Genomic DNA, 20971 nt, shown 5'->3' on the forward strand with positions numbered 1-20971 from the left:
CCTAGAGTCTGAGGCCTGTGGCCATAGGAGTGAAGGTAGTTTCTGGCACTGAGGTACTCTGGCAAGCAGATGCCGGGATATCCTCTGAAAGAGGGGAAGAGATTAGCTCGTAGGCCTCAAAGTTGACAATTGGAGCTTGGGACAATAGACTTGAGATTGGAGAGCCCGATATTTGAAGGGCCAGCTACCTGAGGTAAATGTTGTTTATCTCCTTCAGCGGATGTGGCAATTTGGGCATGACCCTGGCCTCTAGCTAGTCAAATAGCTTGTCCAACATCTTATGACACCATTGTTCATCGACGCTACTAGATCTGGAGGTGCTGGAGGAGGAAGAGGCCTTGGAAGGACACTCAGAATCTTCTGTTATGCACCTGTCTTTACGACCTTTGTTAGAGCTAGAGGCACCTGATGACGATGCCTTAGAGGCCATGATAGATGTGGTCACCAACAGGCCAATGCCAGATATAACAATGTCACACGCACTTGGACCAGATTAAACATATTAAACATAATGATCCAATTATCTGGTGTTTGCCAAGTATCCTAAAAGGCTGTGCCCTGATGGGGCATGGTTGCACACTAAAAGATGCTTCAATATGTCCGTCCATGCTACTCCAGCGACAATCTCCGTTAAAATAAACCCAGGGCTTGCTTTGCCTCCGACTGCTGCGACTGATGGATTGCTGCCTTTGGTGCCGAAAATGCCACCAGTCTCCCAACATCTCCCAACTGGGAGATGTTTGACCACACGACAGGCAGGTCAGATCGGAGCCCTGATCCAAGCCAAGAGCCATTTTGCCACTCAACTTTCCCCTTTTAATAAGTAGTCAGACAATAAATGGAGCAGCTAGCCACAATCTCCACTGACAGTCCTGTTACTTATAGGCAAAATGACAACTGCCTGAGGCAGCCCAAGCCGTGGCCCAGCTGTAATGTAAATCCCGATGTCAGCAAATTCAGTCTCTGTACCTGTAGCTTCCAAACAATTTCCCCATCACGTGTTTTTAGTAATTGAATTGGAAGCTAAGTGGATAAAAGTGCTAGTCACATTCAACAGCCATGCAAAGCTAGGAAAGGAGTCACACCTGGTCCCCACTACTATCTGAAAAGAAGCAGAGCTGGATATGTTGTAATGCCATGTGTAGTAATAAATTGCAAAATACACAGGAATAAACACTTTCGACATTGCTGTACAACTGGATGTGCAATTGATATAAATAATGATCAGAAAGTGGCAAGCAAATCAAGTATAAGTGAATGAATTATAAAGGCCTAGGGAAAAGTCCCCAAAGGTTTCCTTGACATTTAACCCCTCAACATGAAAGGGCAGTTGGGGGACGATTACCAAAGACAATTTGAAGAGTACAAATAAGCCAATGGTGGGATTCAAATTGTTTTACTTCTGGTTCTGTGGGCAGGTGGGGGCGGGGGCAGGCATGGTGGGCATGGCAGGGGAAGGTTACTGCAAAATCCCCATTTCCTCCCAATCATCTGGGACTCGGGAGGCAGAGAATAGATGTGGGTAGGGCTAGTCAGAGGTGGTATTTATTGATTCTCCAAAGTACTCAAAATTTCTGCTACTGGTTCTCCAGAACCCACTTCTGAAATAAGCACATAGAGAGGGACATTGTTCCAGAAACTGTATGTCCCGAGCTATGAAATGTATTATAACTGAATGTCAAATTTCAAACAATGATTAGAAATGAATTGAGAGACTAGAAAATGTGTGAATCTACTGTAATATGTTTACATAATACCCAGTTTCATTCAGTTAATGCTTGCTGTAATACTTTGCAGTAGCAATTGTCTACAGTCTCTGAGGATTAATTACATTAAAATATTAAACATTTTGCACAAGTCAAAGTTTTCAGCCTATCTCCTATGTGCAGTAACGTAGACAAGATATAACCAATGCATGAATTACTGGAGTTAAATCTGTCCAAACAGGATCCATACTCATGCACTAGCTAGGCTTCTAGGAAATACTACACGCCAAAGAAATTACTTATGCCCTAACAATAAATGAACCTAAAAGCACAAGCAACTTAAAAATGCAATTATGGGGGCAGGAAGAAAGAGCACAACCTTTTCAGATTGAGTACAGATAAATAACATCCACTGTTTTATTTGGATTAAGCTTCACTTTCTTGGCTGCTCTCCATTCATACTTTTATTAACTCACCTGGATTTCTAGTGTTGTCAGTATATATTCGATGACCCTTCATTTTAAAATTCTGAATTATCTCACTAACCACTCAATAACTCACTAACCAATTTAGGGAAATAATAAACAACACGAATGAAATGAAATTTGAGAGGAGTTTTCTTCCACTAGCCATCTCTTAATATGTTTCATTGTCACCAAGAAAGTTGTAAATTAAACCACTGAATCAGCTATGTAAAGTGGAAGAAAATATTAGAACATACAATAACAGAGTTGAAAGGGACTTTAGAGGTCTTCTAGTCCAACCTCCTGCTCAAGTAGGAGACCCTATACCAGTGATGGCGAACCTTTTTTCCCTTGGGTGCCGAAAACGTGCATGCACAAATTATCGTACCTGTGCAAGTGCCCACACCCAAAATTCAATGCCTGCGGAGGGCAAAAATTGCCCCCCCTGCCCCTCCAGGCCCCCAGAAACAGCTTGTTTTCCAACTTCTGGTGGGCCCAATAGGCCCATTTTTCACTCCAGAAAAACGCCCCCCCCAGAGCTTCTCTAGAAGCCAAAACACCCTCCAAGAGCTTCTGTGCAAGCCAAAAATCAGCTGGTCGGCACACACATGCACATTGAAGCTGAGCTAGAGCAACAGCTTATATGCCAGCAAATATGGCTCCACGTGCCACCTGTGCCATAGGTTTGTCATTACTGCCCTATGCCATTTCAGACAAGTGGCTGTCTAGGCTCTTATTGAAAGCCTCCAGCGATGGAGTATAACTTCTGAAGGCAAGCTATTCCACTGGTTGATTGCAGTTAGGAATTTTCTCCTTAGTTCTAAGTTGCTTCTTTCCTTGGTTGATTTCCATTATTTCTTGTCTTGCCTTTTGTGCTTTGGAAAATAGTTTGACTTCTCGTGTTTGAAGGAGCCCTTCAAACATTTGAACATTGCTATCATGTCTCCCCTAGTCCTGCTTTTCATACCCAATTCCCATAACTATTCTTTTTATATTTTAGCCGCTAGCCCTCTAATCATTCTTGTTGCTTTTCGCTGCAATCTTTCTAGAGTCTCGCCCTCATTTTTATATTGTAAATATCAGAACTGGATGCAGTATTCCAAGTTCTAAGGCAGTGGTTCTCAACCTGGGGGTCGGGACCCCTTTGGGGGTTGAATGATCATTTCACTGGGGTCGCCTAAGACTACATGGGAAAAGACAAATTTCCCATGGTGTTAGGAACTAAAGTGTCTATTCTGGAGCCTTGGGACACATTTTTACAATCCGACCAGGCGTTTACAGTGGGGGTGTCCCTCTGACCTTCCTGCCAATCAACTTCAAGCTCTGTTGGGAGAATTGGTGCTAGGCTTATGGTTGGGGGTCACCACAACATGAAGAACTGTATTAAGGGGTCGCGGTATTAGAAAGGTTGAGAACCACTGTTCTAAGACTTTGTAAAGCGGTACTAGAACTTTACAGGATCTTGATTCTATCCTTCTATTAATGCAGCCCAGGATAGCATTGGCTGTTTGGCGACCGCTGCACACTTGTTGGCTCATATTTAAGTGATTTATTTATTTATTAAATTTGTATGCCTCCCCTCTCCGTAGACTCGGGCCGGCTCACAACAGTAATAGAAAAAACAATGTACAATACAAATCTAATAATTAAAACTAAAAACCCATAGTTTAAAAAACATGCACACAACATACCATACATAAACAATATAGGCCTGGGGAAGTTATCTCAGTCCCCACATGCCTGACGGCAGAGGTGGGTTTTAAGGTGTCTGACCATTTATTTATTTATTGGATTTGTATGCCGCCCCTCTCCGCAGACTCGGGGCGGCTAACAACTATGGTAAAAACAACATGTAACAATCCAAGTTAATAAGACCATGTCTCGCGGCACACTAGATATTGATATCAATAATTCAATAGTTGATTAGCAATCAATTGGCAATTTGGTTCATTTTCATATTCCACTTCTGAGAAGACTGCCTGGATTTCAGAAGGTCCTATAGACCATTTTAGCTAAATAGTTTATAGTACCTTTTGAAATCCATCTGAATTTTGTAGCAAGGTGAGGGTTACACATAATTCTTAGGAGAGGGGGAGAGTATTTAATGAGGTGGAGTTATTACAAGTAATTCCTCATGCCCTAGGAATCTTATGAACATTCATAGCCCTCCTCCCTCCCTTCAGTAGACCAGATAAGCAGTTTTAATTTAAGCAAGAAGTCACCTGATGTATGCCAATGGTGCATCAGGACTTAAAAAGCAATGACTGGGACTCTTAATTAGACATAGTGACAACTAATGAATAACTTTAGTGTAATTGTAATTCTGTATTGCTGGAACCAGTAATCTTGGTAGTACATTTTATATGGGCTGCAGATTCTAGTTGCCTTCAAAGGCAGCCCATGCAGAGAACTTAGATTTAAGTTCAAATGCTCAAGGTATGAATTAATGAGATGAGAGCATCGTGTTCTAAATAAAACCACAACTGACACAGCAGCCAAAGCTGTTGAAAGAATTCCTAGGTACAACTTCTATTAGCCATATAAGCAGTAATTGCAAATCCAGGAGGAACTTCAAATTATGAACCATGTTCCCTGGGGGAATACAATTTCATCAAGAATATTGCTAGAATTCAATAAGAGCTTGTTTTGCTTGATCCAAATTCTCACAGTTTCCAGGTACCAATTCAAAAGTCCCCATGGCATCCTTAGTTTGACATGAAATGACAATATATAATTGAGTATAACCAATTCTACGGGACCAATGCTGCTGAAAGGTCTGACAAGACCAAGAGGAGCATACTCCACCATTTGGATCTTAATGGTCAACTAGTCACCAATATTAATTCTGTCTCATGATGGGGAGGGTGTCTCTGATTAAAGGGATCACACAAACCTATAGCAGGAAGTTTGGAAACAAGATAAAAGTCAAGCACATCTGGCTTCTTCAAAAGACAATCACTCATTTCAATGAAGGAGGTATCAATCCATCCTTCAATAAAGCATTGACAATTTCCTACATTCAGCAAACTATGCCCCATTTAGATATCCAAATGAAGAAAGGATATGGATCCAACATAGAGGTAGTAGGGTGAAACTCAAGAGCATCTTATCTACTTCCGCAGATCCTGCATATTCAAATGAATCCCAATTCATGTCACAAGTTAACTTGTCATTAATATTAGAATATGTCCAACTGGCATCCAATCCACAGTGGATGCAAGCACTTTTACCAATAAATGACTCTGAAATTTCATGTGATCTGCCCAGAAGCATTTTCCCCCCAGCTCATTCTTCCCTCAAACGATCTCTGATGGCCAAAATTGCTGTTTTTCTGCTTTTATTGCAATGATATCTACTTGATTGTCAGACACAGTACTCAGTAAACCAAAAAGCTGTCCAGGACTGGCAAATTTGTAAGATGGCTAATAGAAGCAATCTCATCTAGTGTTTTGACAGCCATAAATCCTGAATCGGTCAAACGGTGGCAGTCTCACTGTGAACATTGAAATCTTTCAGAAAAAAAACATAGTGTCCACACAAAATTCGTTATCATCAGATAATTGGTATATCAAGAGAGTCCATGAAGATAGAAACATTAGAATGGCAAGTGAATGAATAAGGAAGCCTGGAGAAAGAAAGGAAATTGATAAAGTTTTAGCCTTACAAGGTAGACCAGACTAAGAAACAGATACCCTATGAGCCTAATGGCACTTTCATAAAAACAGCTACAATAACAGAATTGGCAATTCTGAATTACTATTCCACCTTTCCCTCTTCATCTAAATTGAGAGGGATGCTGTCAGAGGCATTTTTGTAAATCTCTTTCTTGGTATAGACTTAAACTGTTTTCATTTGATCATTTGTCAATGCCATCTGCTATAGTCTAATCTAGATTATAAACATTATTTTCCCAATTCAGAGTTTTCTTCTGAGAACCAAGAAAAACATATACCATTTAGCTTTTCATCTCAGATTTCTGTTGTACACACACTGAATGAGCCTTCTCATTCACAGCTGAGCATTTAACTACAATATCTGTAGGCTAGCAAGTAAGACACAAGGTTGCCACAATTCAAGCATTCGAGCAACAGGCAAAAGACGTTTATCTTTTTTTTTTCATTTTCTCTGGAAATCCTGATATCGATTCATGACCTCCCATTGCTCCAGAATTTGAGTAATATTACACCTTTACTCAATGAATAAATTATCTATTTTGGAAATATCCTGGCTACAATGATTTTATGTAGCCTTGATAAATAATCACAAATCAAGCAAACAAAAGTTTCAGAGAAAGAAAAAACAAGAAAAAATCTACAATCCTAAATCACGCTATTCATAGATAAAGCAACTCATCATAAATTAATGATAAATGCAAACTTGCAACTATGTTTAGGAATGTCTATAATTTTTTCAATCTTGCTTTATGAATATAATTACGTGAACATGGTTCCTAGAAGTCTATCATAATAAATGAATTAAGAACCTACGGCTTGAGGTTGTTGAGTTGGCAAGAGTTCTAATTATGGATTCTAGTGCTCGTCTGCTTCATATTAATTAACTAAAGCAAGGAAACCCCATAGATTCATACTGTGATGGCAGCTACAACAAAGTCCAAGGATCTACCTCAAGTGAGTTCTGGATCCTTTTGCTGCCAGTTTGCTCAGGGTCATGACATGTGCAGAAGCAAAATGCAAGATGGCGGCGCTCACGGAGACACCAGACTTCCGTTGCCAGCCGAAGCACCCATTGTTTTGCTGCTGGGATTCCCCTGAGCCTTCCCTTGCTTGGAATCCCCACCTCCGGACTTCCATTGCCAGCTGAAGTGCCCATTCCTGCGCTGCTGGGATTCCCCTGAGCCTCCCCTTGTTGGGAATCCCCGTCTCTGGACTTCCATTGCCAGCCGAAGCATGCGTTCTTGTGCTGCTGGGATTCTCCTGAGCCTCCACGGCTGGGGATTCCCACCTCCGGACTTCTGTTGCCAGCCGAAGCGCCCATTCCTGCACTGCTGTGATTCCTCTGAGCCTCCCCTCGCTGGGAATCCCCACCTCCGGACTTCCGTTGCCAGGCGAACAGCCCATTGTTTTGTTGCTGGGATTCCCCTGAGCCTCCCCTTGCTGGGAATCCGTGCCTCCAGACTTCCGTTGCCACCCAAAGCATGCATTTTTGTGCTGCTGGGATTCCTCTGAGCCTCCCCTGGCTGGGAATCCCCGCCTCCGGACTTCCGTTGCCAGCCGAAGTGCCCATTCCTGCACTGCTAGGATTCCACAGCCTTCCCTCGCTGGGAATCCCCACCTCCAGACTTCCGTTGCCACCCGAAGCAGGCTTTCTTGTGCTGCTGGGATTCCTATGAGCCTCCCCTCACTGGGAATCCCCACCTCCGGATTTCCGTTGCCAGCCGAAGCTCCCGTTCCTGCGCTGCTGGGATTCTCCTGAGGATCCCCTCCCTGGGATTCCCTTCATTTTTGCCAGTGCCGGTTTGAATCCCAGCAGTACAAGAATAGGCACTTCTGGTGGCAATGGAAGTCTGGAGGCGGGGATTCCCAGCAGCGCAAGGCAAAAGGGGTGACTTTTCAAATGGATCTGCACGCATCATTCGCTTTTACATTGATTCCTATGGGGAAAATTGCTTCTTATTACGAACTTTTCTACTTACGAACCTGGTCACAGAATGAATTAAATTCGTAAGTAGAGGCACCACTGTATTGCAAGTTGGATTTTATACAGAATGGCAGCAGACATTTTCATCCTTCAAGAAAGAATGAGACAGCTCATGAGGAGGACACATTGGCAAAAAGAATCAGAACACCAAATACAAGCTGATTGGACACAACCTTGCAGATGAACCTCACTCTGTCAAAAGACCTTGGAGTACTCATATCTAATGATCTAAGTGACAAAGCCCACTGCAACATCACCACCAAAAAGGCATTAAAAGTTGCTTCTTCTCCAATAATGTTACACTACTAACCACAGCATACAAAACATTCACCAGACCAGTCCTTGAATACAGCTCATCTATCAGGAACTCACACTGCATATTCACACTATAACTCACACTATTCCATATGGAAGTCTCAAAGTCATCCAATGGAAAATATAAAAGGGACACATCTACCATATTAATTGAGTTACAGTGATCCCTCGAGTTTCGCGTCCTCGAGCATCGCGAAAGGGCTATTTCGCTAGTTTTCAACCCGGAAGTAAACTCTACCATCTGCGCATGCGTGCCTTTTTTCTATGGCCACGCATGCGTAGATGGTGGAGTTTCCCGCCGGCTTCCCTGGGTCTTCCCCCTCTTGCCCCGGTAAGACCCCAGCGGCGGCGCGAGCAACGGCGTGGGCGGGCGGGCGGCACACGCGGGGACACCCCAGCTCCGCTTCCCAGCTGGGAAGCGGCCCCAGCAACGGCGTGGGCGGGCGGGCGGTGCGTGCGCGCTTGGGGAAACCCCAGCTCCGCTTCCCAGCTGGGAAGCGGCCCCAGCAACGCGCGCGCGCTTGGGGACATCACAGCTCCGCTTCCCAGCTGGGAAGCGGCCCCAGCAACAGCGTGGGCGGGCGGGCGGTGCGCGCGCGCTTGGGGAAACCCCAGCTCCGCTTCCCAGCTGGGAAGCGGCCCCAGCAACGGCGTGGGCGGGCGGGCGCCACGCGCGCGGGGAAACCCCAGGCGCAAGCAACGGGGTGGGCGGGCGAAGGGCGGTGGAAGTAAAAACACCATCTGCGCATGCGCAGATGGTGTTTTTACTTCCGCACCGCTACTTCGCGAAAAATCGATCATCGCTTGGGGTCCTGGAACGGAACCCTCGCGATGATCGAGGGACCACTGTATTTGTGCTGTAAGCACTTTCCAGCAAAAATCATTATATTACCTTGGCCAAGGGTGATGGATTTATTTCACTCTCTGAACTGACTCTGAGCAACCAAACTGGAATCCTCAATGCCGACAAAAGATATGGTGAGAACTCAAAGTAGGCGAAGACAATTAACTCTTTTGAAGATGTGGCCACAGTACACTATTTACATACTTCATTCATACCACTTAAAACTTTCATAACTGCAAATATTAAAAAGAATGTACAAGGCAAACATAAAACATCCAATTGCAGAAAAGAGAAAGATTTGTCTCGGAAGATTTTCCTCAGAAACTCACCTTATCATACACATTTGGACTTCTCCGCAAATGCTTTCCTCCAAATGCATAGCTCTGAAACAGCTTCCTTTAACACATTCATCAAGCTTATCTTAAAACCTCATTGTAATACAATTTTGTAATTACAATGTAATGTTTAGCCATTCTTCCTCAGCAGTAACACAAATAGCCCTACCTGCTTCTACAAATTCTTAAAATAAAAACTAGTTTAATACCACATGAAGAAAAATTGTAATATCCATTTTAGAATTTTTCCTCCCCTCCATGAATGACAAGGAGTGGGAGGAAACCGTGGGAAATAGGGTAAGCTTCGTGAGAAGGATTAAGACCTTGCCAACTGTGGGCAGAAAAGCAAAGTTGGTTCAAATTCTCCTGACTTAATAGTAGACAGATTATTATTATGTCAGAAGAGAGGCTACAGATAGCATGGACCTTTGATCTTTTCCCAAGTCAAAGTCATGAAGATAGCAAAGTAATCTCCATTTCATTATATAAAGGATTTAGCAGCCAACTCAAATTTGTGTGTTCCCATGGGTAGGTGGAATGACCCATATCAGGTTATAATGGAATACTTTGGAACTGAAAAGTTTTGGTGTGTTTTTAAAGAAATAAAAACTGCAGCACTGGAAAGCGCTCAAGCGGTAGTGGTATTGGATTGGAAAGAGTCTATAAAATGGACACTACAGAACTGGTACTGGTACATGGTGGATCACATTCATTTTGAAATCATGGAAATAAGATTAAACAACTTTGATGAAAATAAACTGGAGAAGCTGATGGCACAATGGAATAAGGTGAAAGGTTATATGCTGAGTAGAATCTGTGACGAAAATGTGAAAAATAAACTCCAATCACTCTTTCAATAATAACAAATGCAAAGTAGAGCTAAGTATATGTGTGTGTGTGTGTGTGTGTGTGTGTGTGTGTGTGTGTGTGTGTTTATGTCGGATTACCCTGGTATATTGAAGGAACGTCACAGCTCCTATTTGATACATACATACATACATACATACATACATACATACATACATACATACATACATAAACTAGTAAATATTTGAACCCCCCGCAATTGGTGGTGGTGGTGATGGTTATTGTCAGTCGGGTGATGGGCACATGCACTGTGCACTGTTTTATGTTTGTTTTATGTAACCTTATGTGCAAAACCAATAAAAATATATTTTAAAAAAAGTTTTGGGGTGGGAATTTTGCACATGTCCTTAAAGAAATTTGCACACGTCAATGAACCTATGCTGACACTTTGTTTTTCTCTATGCCTCTTACTATTAAGCAACTCAATCGGTACTGTCTTCCATTGAAATATCAATGCTTCTTCTAAGCAACACTCTACGGAGAGGGGAGGCATACAAATCTAATAAATAAATAAAATAAATAAACGCTGATCCGAGTAATGATAAATGCTGTACACTACAACACTGCAATACTGGTCATACTGTACTATAAAACTGAATACCACAGAAGATATATTTTCAATATTCCAAGGCAGCTTGCCATCTACTTTCACAATCCTTCACTCCTTTCCCCCATCTAGCAGCACCTGGGAAGTAAGATTTTCAATGCTCTCTGTCAGATTCCCACAAGGAAGGTTCAATGGAGAAGCTGGCAGGAAGTTGAAAACCACTCCCACTTCCATTGCTTTTTTTGCCCACACTTGGTCTAAATCTAAATCAATTACCTCATTAGGCACAGGTTGTCCAGTACATTGCTAAAACTCAGAAGAACATAACTGTCTCCATCAAGGGTTGTTGGTTTGATTTGTCTGCCTACCAAGTCTCCGGAATCCCCCAACATTTTTGGATTTAGCTTGGTCTAGGATGCTCAGTTTCCCAGTTTAAACTCTGGTTGTCTATGTGTTATGAAATTAAGGAGTTTCATCATGTCTTCTGATTGCTGATTGATGTTCATGGATGTACTATGCTAGACCTCTGTCTGTTTGTCTTACATAATGGCTGTTAGCAATCTTTATATTATATGTTGTATATTACTCCTGTGGGTTTTTTTTCCTTCTTGGGTTACTGGATCTTTTAATTTACTTAAGATGTTTTGGAGGATTCTAGTTGGTTTGTGTGATGATGACATTGTGTTTTAGTCTCCTGGCTGTTTCTGTGATGTTTTTCATGCATGGCAGTGTTATACTCTTTAAAGCTTGTGGTTGGTTGTGCTAAAGTGGGTTAAGCTTCAGGCACTTTTTTGAGTTGCATGGATATCCACTTTGCTGGAAGATATTGTATAGGCAGATTGTTTCCTTTTTTGGAAGCTCTAGGTTGGGGTAGGCAAAGTTGGCTCTTCTATGACTTGTGGACTTCAACTCTCAGAATTCCTGAGCCCATCATAAGAGTCAACTTTGCCTACACCCTGCTTTACATTGCTGCAGTAAATTTGTGTAATGTTCTTATATAGCTCTTTTTGAAGAAAGTTGTATTCTTTGTTTGCTGGTTTTTATTTATTTATTTATTTATTTATTGGATTTGTATGCCACCCCTCTCTGTAGACTCGGGGCGGCTAACAACAGTGGTAAAAACAACATGCGACAATTTGATGGACTTGTGTTTCTAATTTGCTGATGAGGATATTCAGAAAGGGGCAGTGTGTTGTTTTCTTTTTCTCTTCTGAATTTTATTCCTTTGAAGATGCTGTTGATTGCTTCATGTGTCTTCTCTAATTGTTCCTTTTATTATGACAAAGGTGTCTTCCACATACCAGAACTATAGTTTTTGTTTTATCTGAAGGAAGGCTATGGTTTCCTAGATGCTGCATTACAGTATACAGTATAAAAGGGGCATGCATAAGCGCACCATTGTGACTACTGTCCCTGTCCTATTCTCTTCTTTTGTTACTTTTTATCATTACTTATCAAATGTTTTATTTGTACAAATTACCACCCTATAATTGTTTGACAAAATAAATAAATAAAAATAAAGTATCTGCTATGATACTGAGAGTGGTGATCTCATGGATGCTTCTCTATTTTGTTGACATATTTATCCATCAAACTGAAAGTAGGTTGTGACACAGAGGTTGCTGAGGTCCATGATTCTGGATACTTTGTTTAAAATAATGTTTATTAATTTTTCCAAGGTTTTTTTTTTTAAAAAAACACACGATTCTGGGTATTTTGATCTTATTGTGTTTTGTAAAATACTGCTGTCATGGATTGTTTCTCCAGTTCTGAGGTCTATGGAAGTAAAGAGTGCTGTGTGATCAAACGAAACCATAATCTCATCTTTTGGAAGCCCTATATTAGGAAGCTGATGGAATATTCACTTCTCAAATTGAAAAGCATACAGATACATGGGTAAAAAAAATAACCCTGCTGAGTACCTCTGAATAAAGTGATACTAAGATAGATGATACAGTATATGAAGAAATAGGTAGCAAAATTTTTACTGTTGCGTGCAGGATGTTGGGGAGGCAGTTGAAGCATGCAACTCTGAGGATAAATTATAGGGATTTATGTTTGCCAAAGGGGGAAAGAGTTTTACTATATTGAGTTTTACTATATTGGATTACAGAGTTTAATATAAAGCTGCAAAGGAATTATGTGTCATTATAACAATTTTACCCCAAAAGAAAAAAAATGCACCACCAAGAAACAGCATAATGGAGAGAGAGAAAAAAGATATGGTTACTGCAGGATTTGGCTCTGCAGATGAGTACATCATTATTTATATTTATTTTATATATGTCTCATAAATTCTATGTTTGTAAGATTAATGGCTGTGGTACAAAATATTATGTATTACCTGCAATTTCAGAGAGAGACTTGGTTGAATAACTAGAGGTTCATTAGCTACATATATCAGTAAAAATTGTTTATTTTTTCCAAATCTTTTTTGTGGATTACATCCAGGACCAAGCTCCTATGATGACCTTATACAGTATATAAGAACAAAACTAACAATTTTGGACATAGAATAGAATAGAATTTTATTGGCCAAGCGTGATTGGACATACAAGGAATTTGTCTTAGTGTATATGCTGTCAGTGTACATAAAAAAAACACAAGATACATTTGTCAAGTCTCATAAGGTACAACACATAATGATGGTCATAGGGTACAAATAAGCAATCAGGATACAATTGGTATCAATATAAATTGTAAGGATACAAGCAACGACTTATAGTCCTGCAATCATAAGTGGGAAGAGATGGTGATAGGAACAATAGGAAGACTGATAGTAATAGTAATGCAGCCTTAGTGAATAGTTTGACAGTGATGAGTGATGGTGGACGGGAAAAAACTATTTTTGTGTCTAATTGTCTTGGTGTGTACTCTATAGCATTTTTGCCCATTATTACCTATAATGAAAGAGTGATATCTGCAGTAACAAAAACTATAAACCTCAAAGTGGAGTGGAGTGCATCAACTGGCTTATTTGATTGATTGATTGATTGATTGATTGCTGTCACCAGACGAGTGAGGGGTTATTGTTTGCTATTTTTTGTATATTGGGTTCTAGCTTCATAAGTTCCCCAGAGTCACTGAGAGTGAGTTGGACAGCACATCCCTATGTACATTTTCTTAAATAAATAATATAATAATCCAATAATAAATAATAAAATAATTCCAAAAAATGTGACAAGAAGCAAATTCACCTGTGGAAATCCAACTTAAGATATTCAGTTTCTGTGCTTCATATATAACACTGCTGTATTGCTTCCTTTGGGATACTCGGAATACTGCATATATATATGCTTGACAAATAAAATAAAACCCACCCCTGGTAGGGATGACAGATGTAATCCATCATATATGAGAAGCCCAGAAAATTAAGAGAATCTATGATGCACCTTATTCATTTAAGTACAATGGCTAAGATAAAATCAAACAAACTACCGTACATATTATTTTAGCATACTATCGATAACCCATAGCATTATACTAAGCATAATGAGATTTAATATAATATCTTGCATGAACACATTTATAATTTGTCATACATTATAATATAGTACAGGGCTGTCATATTAATCTGTCATATTAATCTTTGTTTGGATCTTAATCCAAGCAAAGATGCAGCCAAGACATAAAATAGGTTCAGAAAGATTAAAGATTAAGTTGTGAAATAGGAGTGTTAAGCTTTTATGAAGCTTAGGATCTATTTTGCCCATTGATATCACTCAAAAAACATAAAACCACCACTTTCTAGAAGCTACAGAAAAGTATGCTGATTTTCATACCCAATGCTAATTCACAGTTATGCTTTATATCGCTAATTCTTGAGTTCACACTTTATATTCAGTAAAAGCCAAATAGTGTTGCAGCTTAGCACACTGGAATCTTTACTGTCAAGTAGAAACATAGAAGATTGACGGCAGAAAAAGACCTCATGGTCCATCTATAGTCTGCCCTTATACTATTTTCTGTATTTTATCTTAGGATGGATATATGTTTATCCCAGGCATGCTTAAATTCAGTTACTGTGGATTTATCTACCACGTCTGCTGGAAGTTTGTTCCAAGGATCTACTACTCTTTCAGTAAAATAATATTTTATCATGTTGCTTTTGATCTTTCCCCCAACTAACTTCAGATTGTGTCCAGTACAGGGTGTTCAGGGATAAAGCATTTTGAAATTCTCTGATATTTCCACGACATTTCCCTGTAAATTGCAATCTAGTTAAGGCACAGTCATAGTTGACTTCATACCAAATGGCTAAGCCATAAAAAAATATCGGTAGCTGAAGAAGCAAGTTGTTGCCACAGTTATGGTCATTTTTGCCTCTGCCAGGTAGCGTGATCCGGGTTTTTTTATATATATATGATTTTTCCAACTTTTAAACATTTTAATTTCCCCCCTGATTTATTTTGTTTTTTTCCTGATATTTCCTGAACTGCTGATTTCCCTGATAATTCCCTGATTTGTTGGACAGCCTGCAGTATCATTTCTACAAACATAACTAAGTAAGAATAGATTAGAACTGGTTTATAGCATATTCATCTGAAATTGCTTCCAGCCTTGCTTTTATTATACTTCGTTTTGCCTCACCCATGAGCTGATATTGGGAGGGAGACTTAAACACCATGATCTTCTGAAACTCAGTATTTCCCTTCAATTGTATTTCTTCATCTCAGAAAATGTATTAGACAGATTTAAAAGCTATGATTCAATTGTTCAATTTTTATTTTTTGATGTCATTTTGGTTTTGAAAGATAAAGAATTCAACTATTGTGATGTATAAAATGTGGTTTACATCTAATTAATGAAGTTACATGAGCTTTTGTTTAGAAGAATTTGGATAAAACAAGTCATGATTTGGCATTGGTGAACCAAGTCAGTATCTTTTAACAGGTAAAAAAGGCACTTTTACCTGGAAACTTCCTTTATCTTACTGCATTAATACTAGAACATGATTTCCATTGGGATTTGCCCCTTGAGAGAGGATGATACTATTAACCTTCAATAATAAACCTTTCTCATACTCAGCACTGTTATAACTATAGATAACTGAAGACCAGTTTACAAACTTTTTGAGCAAACATATTTATTTATTTATTTTATTATTTTATTCGTCAAACAAGTATAGTATTTTAGTACATATCAACATAACATAACCTAAGTAGAAGGTAGTAATAGAAATGATAATAAGACAGTAGGACAGGGACATTAGGCACATAAGTGCACTTATGCACACCCCTTACAGACCTCTTAGAAAAAGGGAGAGGTCGATTGTAGATTTTGGGGTTGGGGGAAGCAATAACAGAGTCAGGTAATGAGTTCCAGGCAGTGACCACTCTATGGCTGAAATCGTATTTTCTGCAGTCAGGTTTGGAGCGATTTGCATTCAGTTTGTATCTATTACATGCTCTTGTGTTGTTGTTGTTGTTAAAGGTGAAGTAGTCACTGGCAGGGAGTACATTATGATGTATGATTTTATGAACAACCGTTAAATCAGTTTGGAGACGACGTAGTTGTAAATTTTCTAGGTTTAGTATTTGAAGTCTGGAGGAGTAGGGTAATTTGTTACGTGAGGAGGAGTGACTCTTCTTGTGACGTATTTCTGGACTCCTTCGATTGTATTAATATCTGATATGTAGATGAGAGAAAGCAGATTACATGGTGCCTTTTCAGTCGGGATGTTGAGCTGCATATGAGATGGGTACAACATTGATTGCTCCAGTGGATGGCCTTTGTGGGGACCGTGATATTGGAAAGCGTGCCCTTCTTGTCCCATGTGACCAATTTGCAGATTTTGATACTGTCCACCATGGTATCCCTCTGGGGATTCAGTGCAGTGTTCTGAAGTGGATCCATTCCTATCTCAGTAGGTAATTCTAGTAGTAATACTGGGAGAAGCATCTATAGCAGTGTTTCCCAACCTTGACAACCTGAAGATATTTGGACTTCAACTCCCAGAATTCACTGGTTGGGGAATTCTGGGAGTTGAAGTCCAAATATCTTCAAGTTGCCAAGGTTGGGAAACACTGATCTATAGGACACCATTGAGATGTCAACCTACATGTTAGAATATGATACAACCAATATGTAGATATTAAGCTTTATATTTATACCTTGGATCTACTAGAGATGTAGCTGACGTCTTATCCCAGTGCTTGCAAGCTGCTGAGTTTTAGATAGGAGGAGATGGGCTAAAGTTAAACCCTAGTGAGAGGAAATTACTGTTTACCCATTCTGGTTTCTGTCATCTATTGAATGGGCCTTGCTGCCACTCATAGCTAGTGCTCAAAAGGCAGATTTATTTGCTAGATTTATGAGATTTAGAGGATGCCTGATTTCATAATAATTTCACAATGGCTTTATATCAAAAGAAAAAGAAACAGAAAGCAATAAAAATATACTTTCTCTAACAAAAAGTATTACCAACAGGACTTCACAAACTCCTTAGCCTTGGAGAACAGCCTCTTTTTAAAGACTTCCAAAACATCATGAGGGTGGGATTGATGCTTGTGGCTTGTTGATGAGTGAGACATTTTCAGCCCTCTCTTTTACAGGTTGATTCAGCTATGGTGATTCACGTCCTTGAGACCCATGCAATTAAAGTATTGTAATATGCTCTTCATAAGAGTTGCTTCTGAAGGCCATTTAGAACCAATCGTTAGCCCAAAATACAGTAGCTCACTTGTTAATGTATTTTACTTCTTATGATCAATATTATACATTATTGTGGGTCCTACAATGGCTGCCAGCCTCCAGGTACAATTCAAAGTATTAATTTTGATTTACAAAAACCTTTGTAGTTTTGTATTTAGGTAATTTCAGGATCACCTATTTCAATTGTATCGGTGGTTATTGAGTGTATCGGTGGTTATTGAGGCAGGCAGGATTCCCTTGAGTACCATTTGTTGGGGGTCAGGGGAAAGGGAGGGTCTTGTCTTCTCTTTCTGCTCAAGATCCCCATGTACAATTAGTGGGCCACTGTGTGACACAGAATGCTTGACGCAATGGGCTTTGGCCTGATTCAGCATGGCTCTTCTTATGTTCTTAATTCTGCTAAGGCTATCCTCACAAGAAAAGAAATTCATAGTATCCTAACATCCATTAAGTAAGGAAGTCTATAGACAGAAAACAATGCTTATCCATCATGGAACTAATGTTATAGAATACAGTACTCGGAACAGACTCCCTCTAGAAGTTAGACAGACCCATATCTATGGCATTCTATTATTATTTAGTATACAAATTTTTATCTTACTATACACTGCTGTGAAGATTTGACAAGATTCAATACTACTTCATAAATTTTGTAAATTTATTTATTATTTATTTATTTATTTGATTTTATATGCCACCCAACTCCCGAAGCACTCTGGGTGCCATACAACATCTAAAAAAGACAATTACTGTAAATACATAATTGGTATGGTTACCTACATTCTTGTTGCTGTTAAAAAGTTCAAATTTGGGCTAGCCAGTTTCAGGGAATATGCACTGAGACCTTGAAGAGTCTCCAAGACACCTTTGTCAGTTGTGACCAAAGAACAAGAGTTTACATTTCAGCAAACTATAATTCTTTTAAATCCGCATTAATCATTGTTAGGTAATATTCAGAATTTCAATCATATAAGTTTGTTTGTACAGTGACAGTCTAGAACAGGGGTGTCAAACTCATGACCGACAGGCTGGATGGGTCACGTCCTGGCTCCGCCCCCACCCGGTTTAGCAAAGGGGAAAAAATCCTGATACGTCATGTGACAATGTCATGACTATGCAGGTTTGACACCTCTGGTCTACAAGTTACAAAAACGAAGTAGAAATCTAATGCTGACTTACGTGATAAGGTTAAATAGTAATCTAAATATGTGACTATTATGTTATGGGAAATCCTTAATTTTCATTTTTTTCTCTATTCTTCCTCCTAGTTAGGCAACTACCAAACATATATTGAAAATATTTTCAAAATAACTCAGTAACTAAATGAAACAAATTAAATTTAATAAATTAAAAAATAAATAAATTGAAATTATCTGAATTTTTTTAAAAAATCAGCAGTTATTGAAGTAAATTTTGGCTAGTTAGTAGGTAAATAAGTTTATATCAACTATAATATTAATAAGAATTTCAACAGATTGTGAACTGCCTAGAGTCCCTAGGGAGATGGGCGGCATATAAATTGAATGAATGAATGAGTGAATAAATAAATACATTTCAGAGATTCCATTCATAAATCATGAATATACTTATGGCATATTGAAGATGCATTTTCATAGCATTATGTACAATAAATGGATGGTTTTTATATCAATTATTTCAGGTGATGTGTCAACTTGCAAAACTTTCAAGTTGCCATGGGGGGGGGGCGAGATGTCAGCAAATCTTAATTCTAATAAAGGAAACAAAATATTAGGCAGGCAGACACTATTGAGTCCAACTGCATTACTGTTTTTATGGAAAATTCCATTATTTTTCTGAGAGGCAGTTGGAGTCTTTCAGATGAACTAGGGAAATATCCATGAATAATATAAGATGAAACCCCAATAAATATTATTTTGCATCCAAGGACCATTTTAGTATGTTATGTATTATATTACAATATATGCTCTTTTCTCTAAGGTATACCATCATTCTTTCCCTCATTTTACCCCCAAGCAATTACCTCACAGAAACTCCTCCAGTCAGGCCCTGCGTTTAATAAGTCATTTAATAAGTCGTAGTAAAATTCTGTTATTTCACCAGACATATTTAGCAATGACAGTAAAGGTAGAACAAGCCTTAAGAACTAAAGGACACTCTGCCTCAGCTAAGGAAGCCCCTGAGTGGCCACTTCATTTCTAGCCTCTTCAGATTGATAAGTAAAGAAAAACTATTTTTTTTACCTCAAAGGAGAGGATTGAGACTAGAGAACTGCTTACTAGCCATTAATTTGCTCTGTTCAAACCTGATCCCATCTTTAGATCATTTGGGGGGCAGCAAGAAGAAGAGGGGAAGCAAAATAATTTGGCATTACAGTACATATTGATGAATTAGGATATACGCCAACCCTGAACATCAAACCACCAGTTCAAGGTCAATGACAATTGTTGACAATAATCAAAATAGTTAATAAGTGAACTGACCTGCGATCAAGGATACAACATTCCACCTTTTTTCCTCACTCCAACTAAACCTTTCAAAACAAAATTCCCATCTTGCATTAGAAAATAACCCCAAAACACAGACAGCCTTGCTTCTCCAACCATTGCCAAGACCTGTTTGACAAGATGACACCTGAAAAACCCGTCAGGAAGCATCCGACAGGTGTGACTACCAGTGAAAAGTTGAAATCGAGGAAGATAAAGTGAGAGACGCCGGTAATACCTCAACGTAAAGAAGATACTATCGGTTTACTCCCAACGGAGATGAGCAGAGAAGCCAGCTGGTGCTTGAAACAGCCTTATAAAATCATCTCACTTAGATATATAGACCGATGGTGAATTTGCAAAACGGAGCCCAAAACACATAATCGACCTGGCATTTATGAGAAAAGGTTTGAGTTTTCTTTTCAAGGAGCAATTCATGTTGCTGTGCAGGTTGTACGATGAAAGATAAAAGAGAGTACCACGAAATTATTCACAAGGAATGAGAAAATAAGGGGAAGGAGTTGTGCCCGGCTCGCTTTAGGTAACCACATTGAAAAACTTTTTGAAAAGAAGAGGGACAAGAAGGTACATGTGAAAGAGGGACAAGATGATGCATCTAAAAGTTTCCATTAAAATAACGGCGAAAACAATAAAAAACCAGGCAAGTTGTGCAGCCGATCCTGGAGCTTAGGCGCTTACCTTCGTCTCCTTAACCACGCCGTTTTTTTTGTGGACCCCGTGTTTTAAGAAGTTGTTTTTTTTCTGACGGCAGTGTAGATGTCCATTGGAGAGACCTTTCGGGTGAGCCATTTGCTTTAAAACACACACACCAGGTTTCTAGTCCCTCAGGAACGCCTCGGTACTTCAAAACTTCAAAAAGCTGAGCAAATAAAATAAAATAAAAATCAAACCCACCAACCCGATTCCTTCAGAAAAGATCTGTACAGAGATATCCAATGGGTCCGGATGGGCTGATCGAGGCGGCTTTTTTTTTTTTTTTTTTTAAATCACTTCATACAATCTCAACCACCTAAAAGGCAAACTCTCTCCGTAGTCCCAGGGAGCGAAAACAACGGCAAAAGGTGCATGGACTGAAATCGCAAAACGTAGAGCCCA

The 20971-nt window shown here is 39.5% G+C and overlaps 1 protein-coding gene across 1 annotated transcript in view; it reads right to left on the minus strand.

Annotated features, from left to right (window-relative positions):
* Positions 1–20665, minus strand: part of SPTLC3 (serine palmitoyltransferase long chain base subunit 3) — a 106108-nt gene extending 85443 nt beyond the window's left edge. The window contains exon 1 of the mRNA XM_070738151.1: positions 20555–20665. Coding sequence (XP_070594252.1) covers positions 20555–20665 — 111 coding nt within the window. The remainder of the gene's footprint in view (positions 1–20554) is intronic.
* Between the last annotated feature and the right edge of the window lie 306 nt (positions 20666–20971).

The sequence above is a fragment of the Erythrolamprus reginae genome, chromosome 1, assembly GCF_031021105.1.
Source record: "Erythrolamprus reginae isolate rEryReg1 chromosome 1, rEryReg1.hap1, whole genome shotgun sequence".
Lineage (NCBI taxonomy): Eukaryota > Metazoa > Chordata > Lepidosauria > Squamata > Dipsadidae > Erythrolamprus > Erythrolamprus reginae.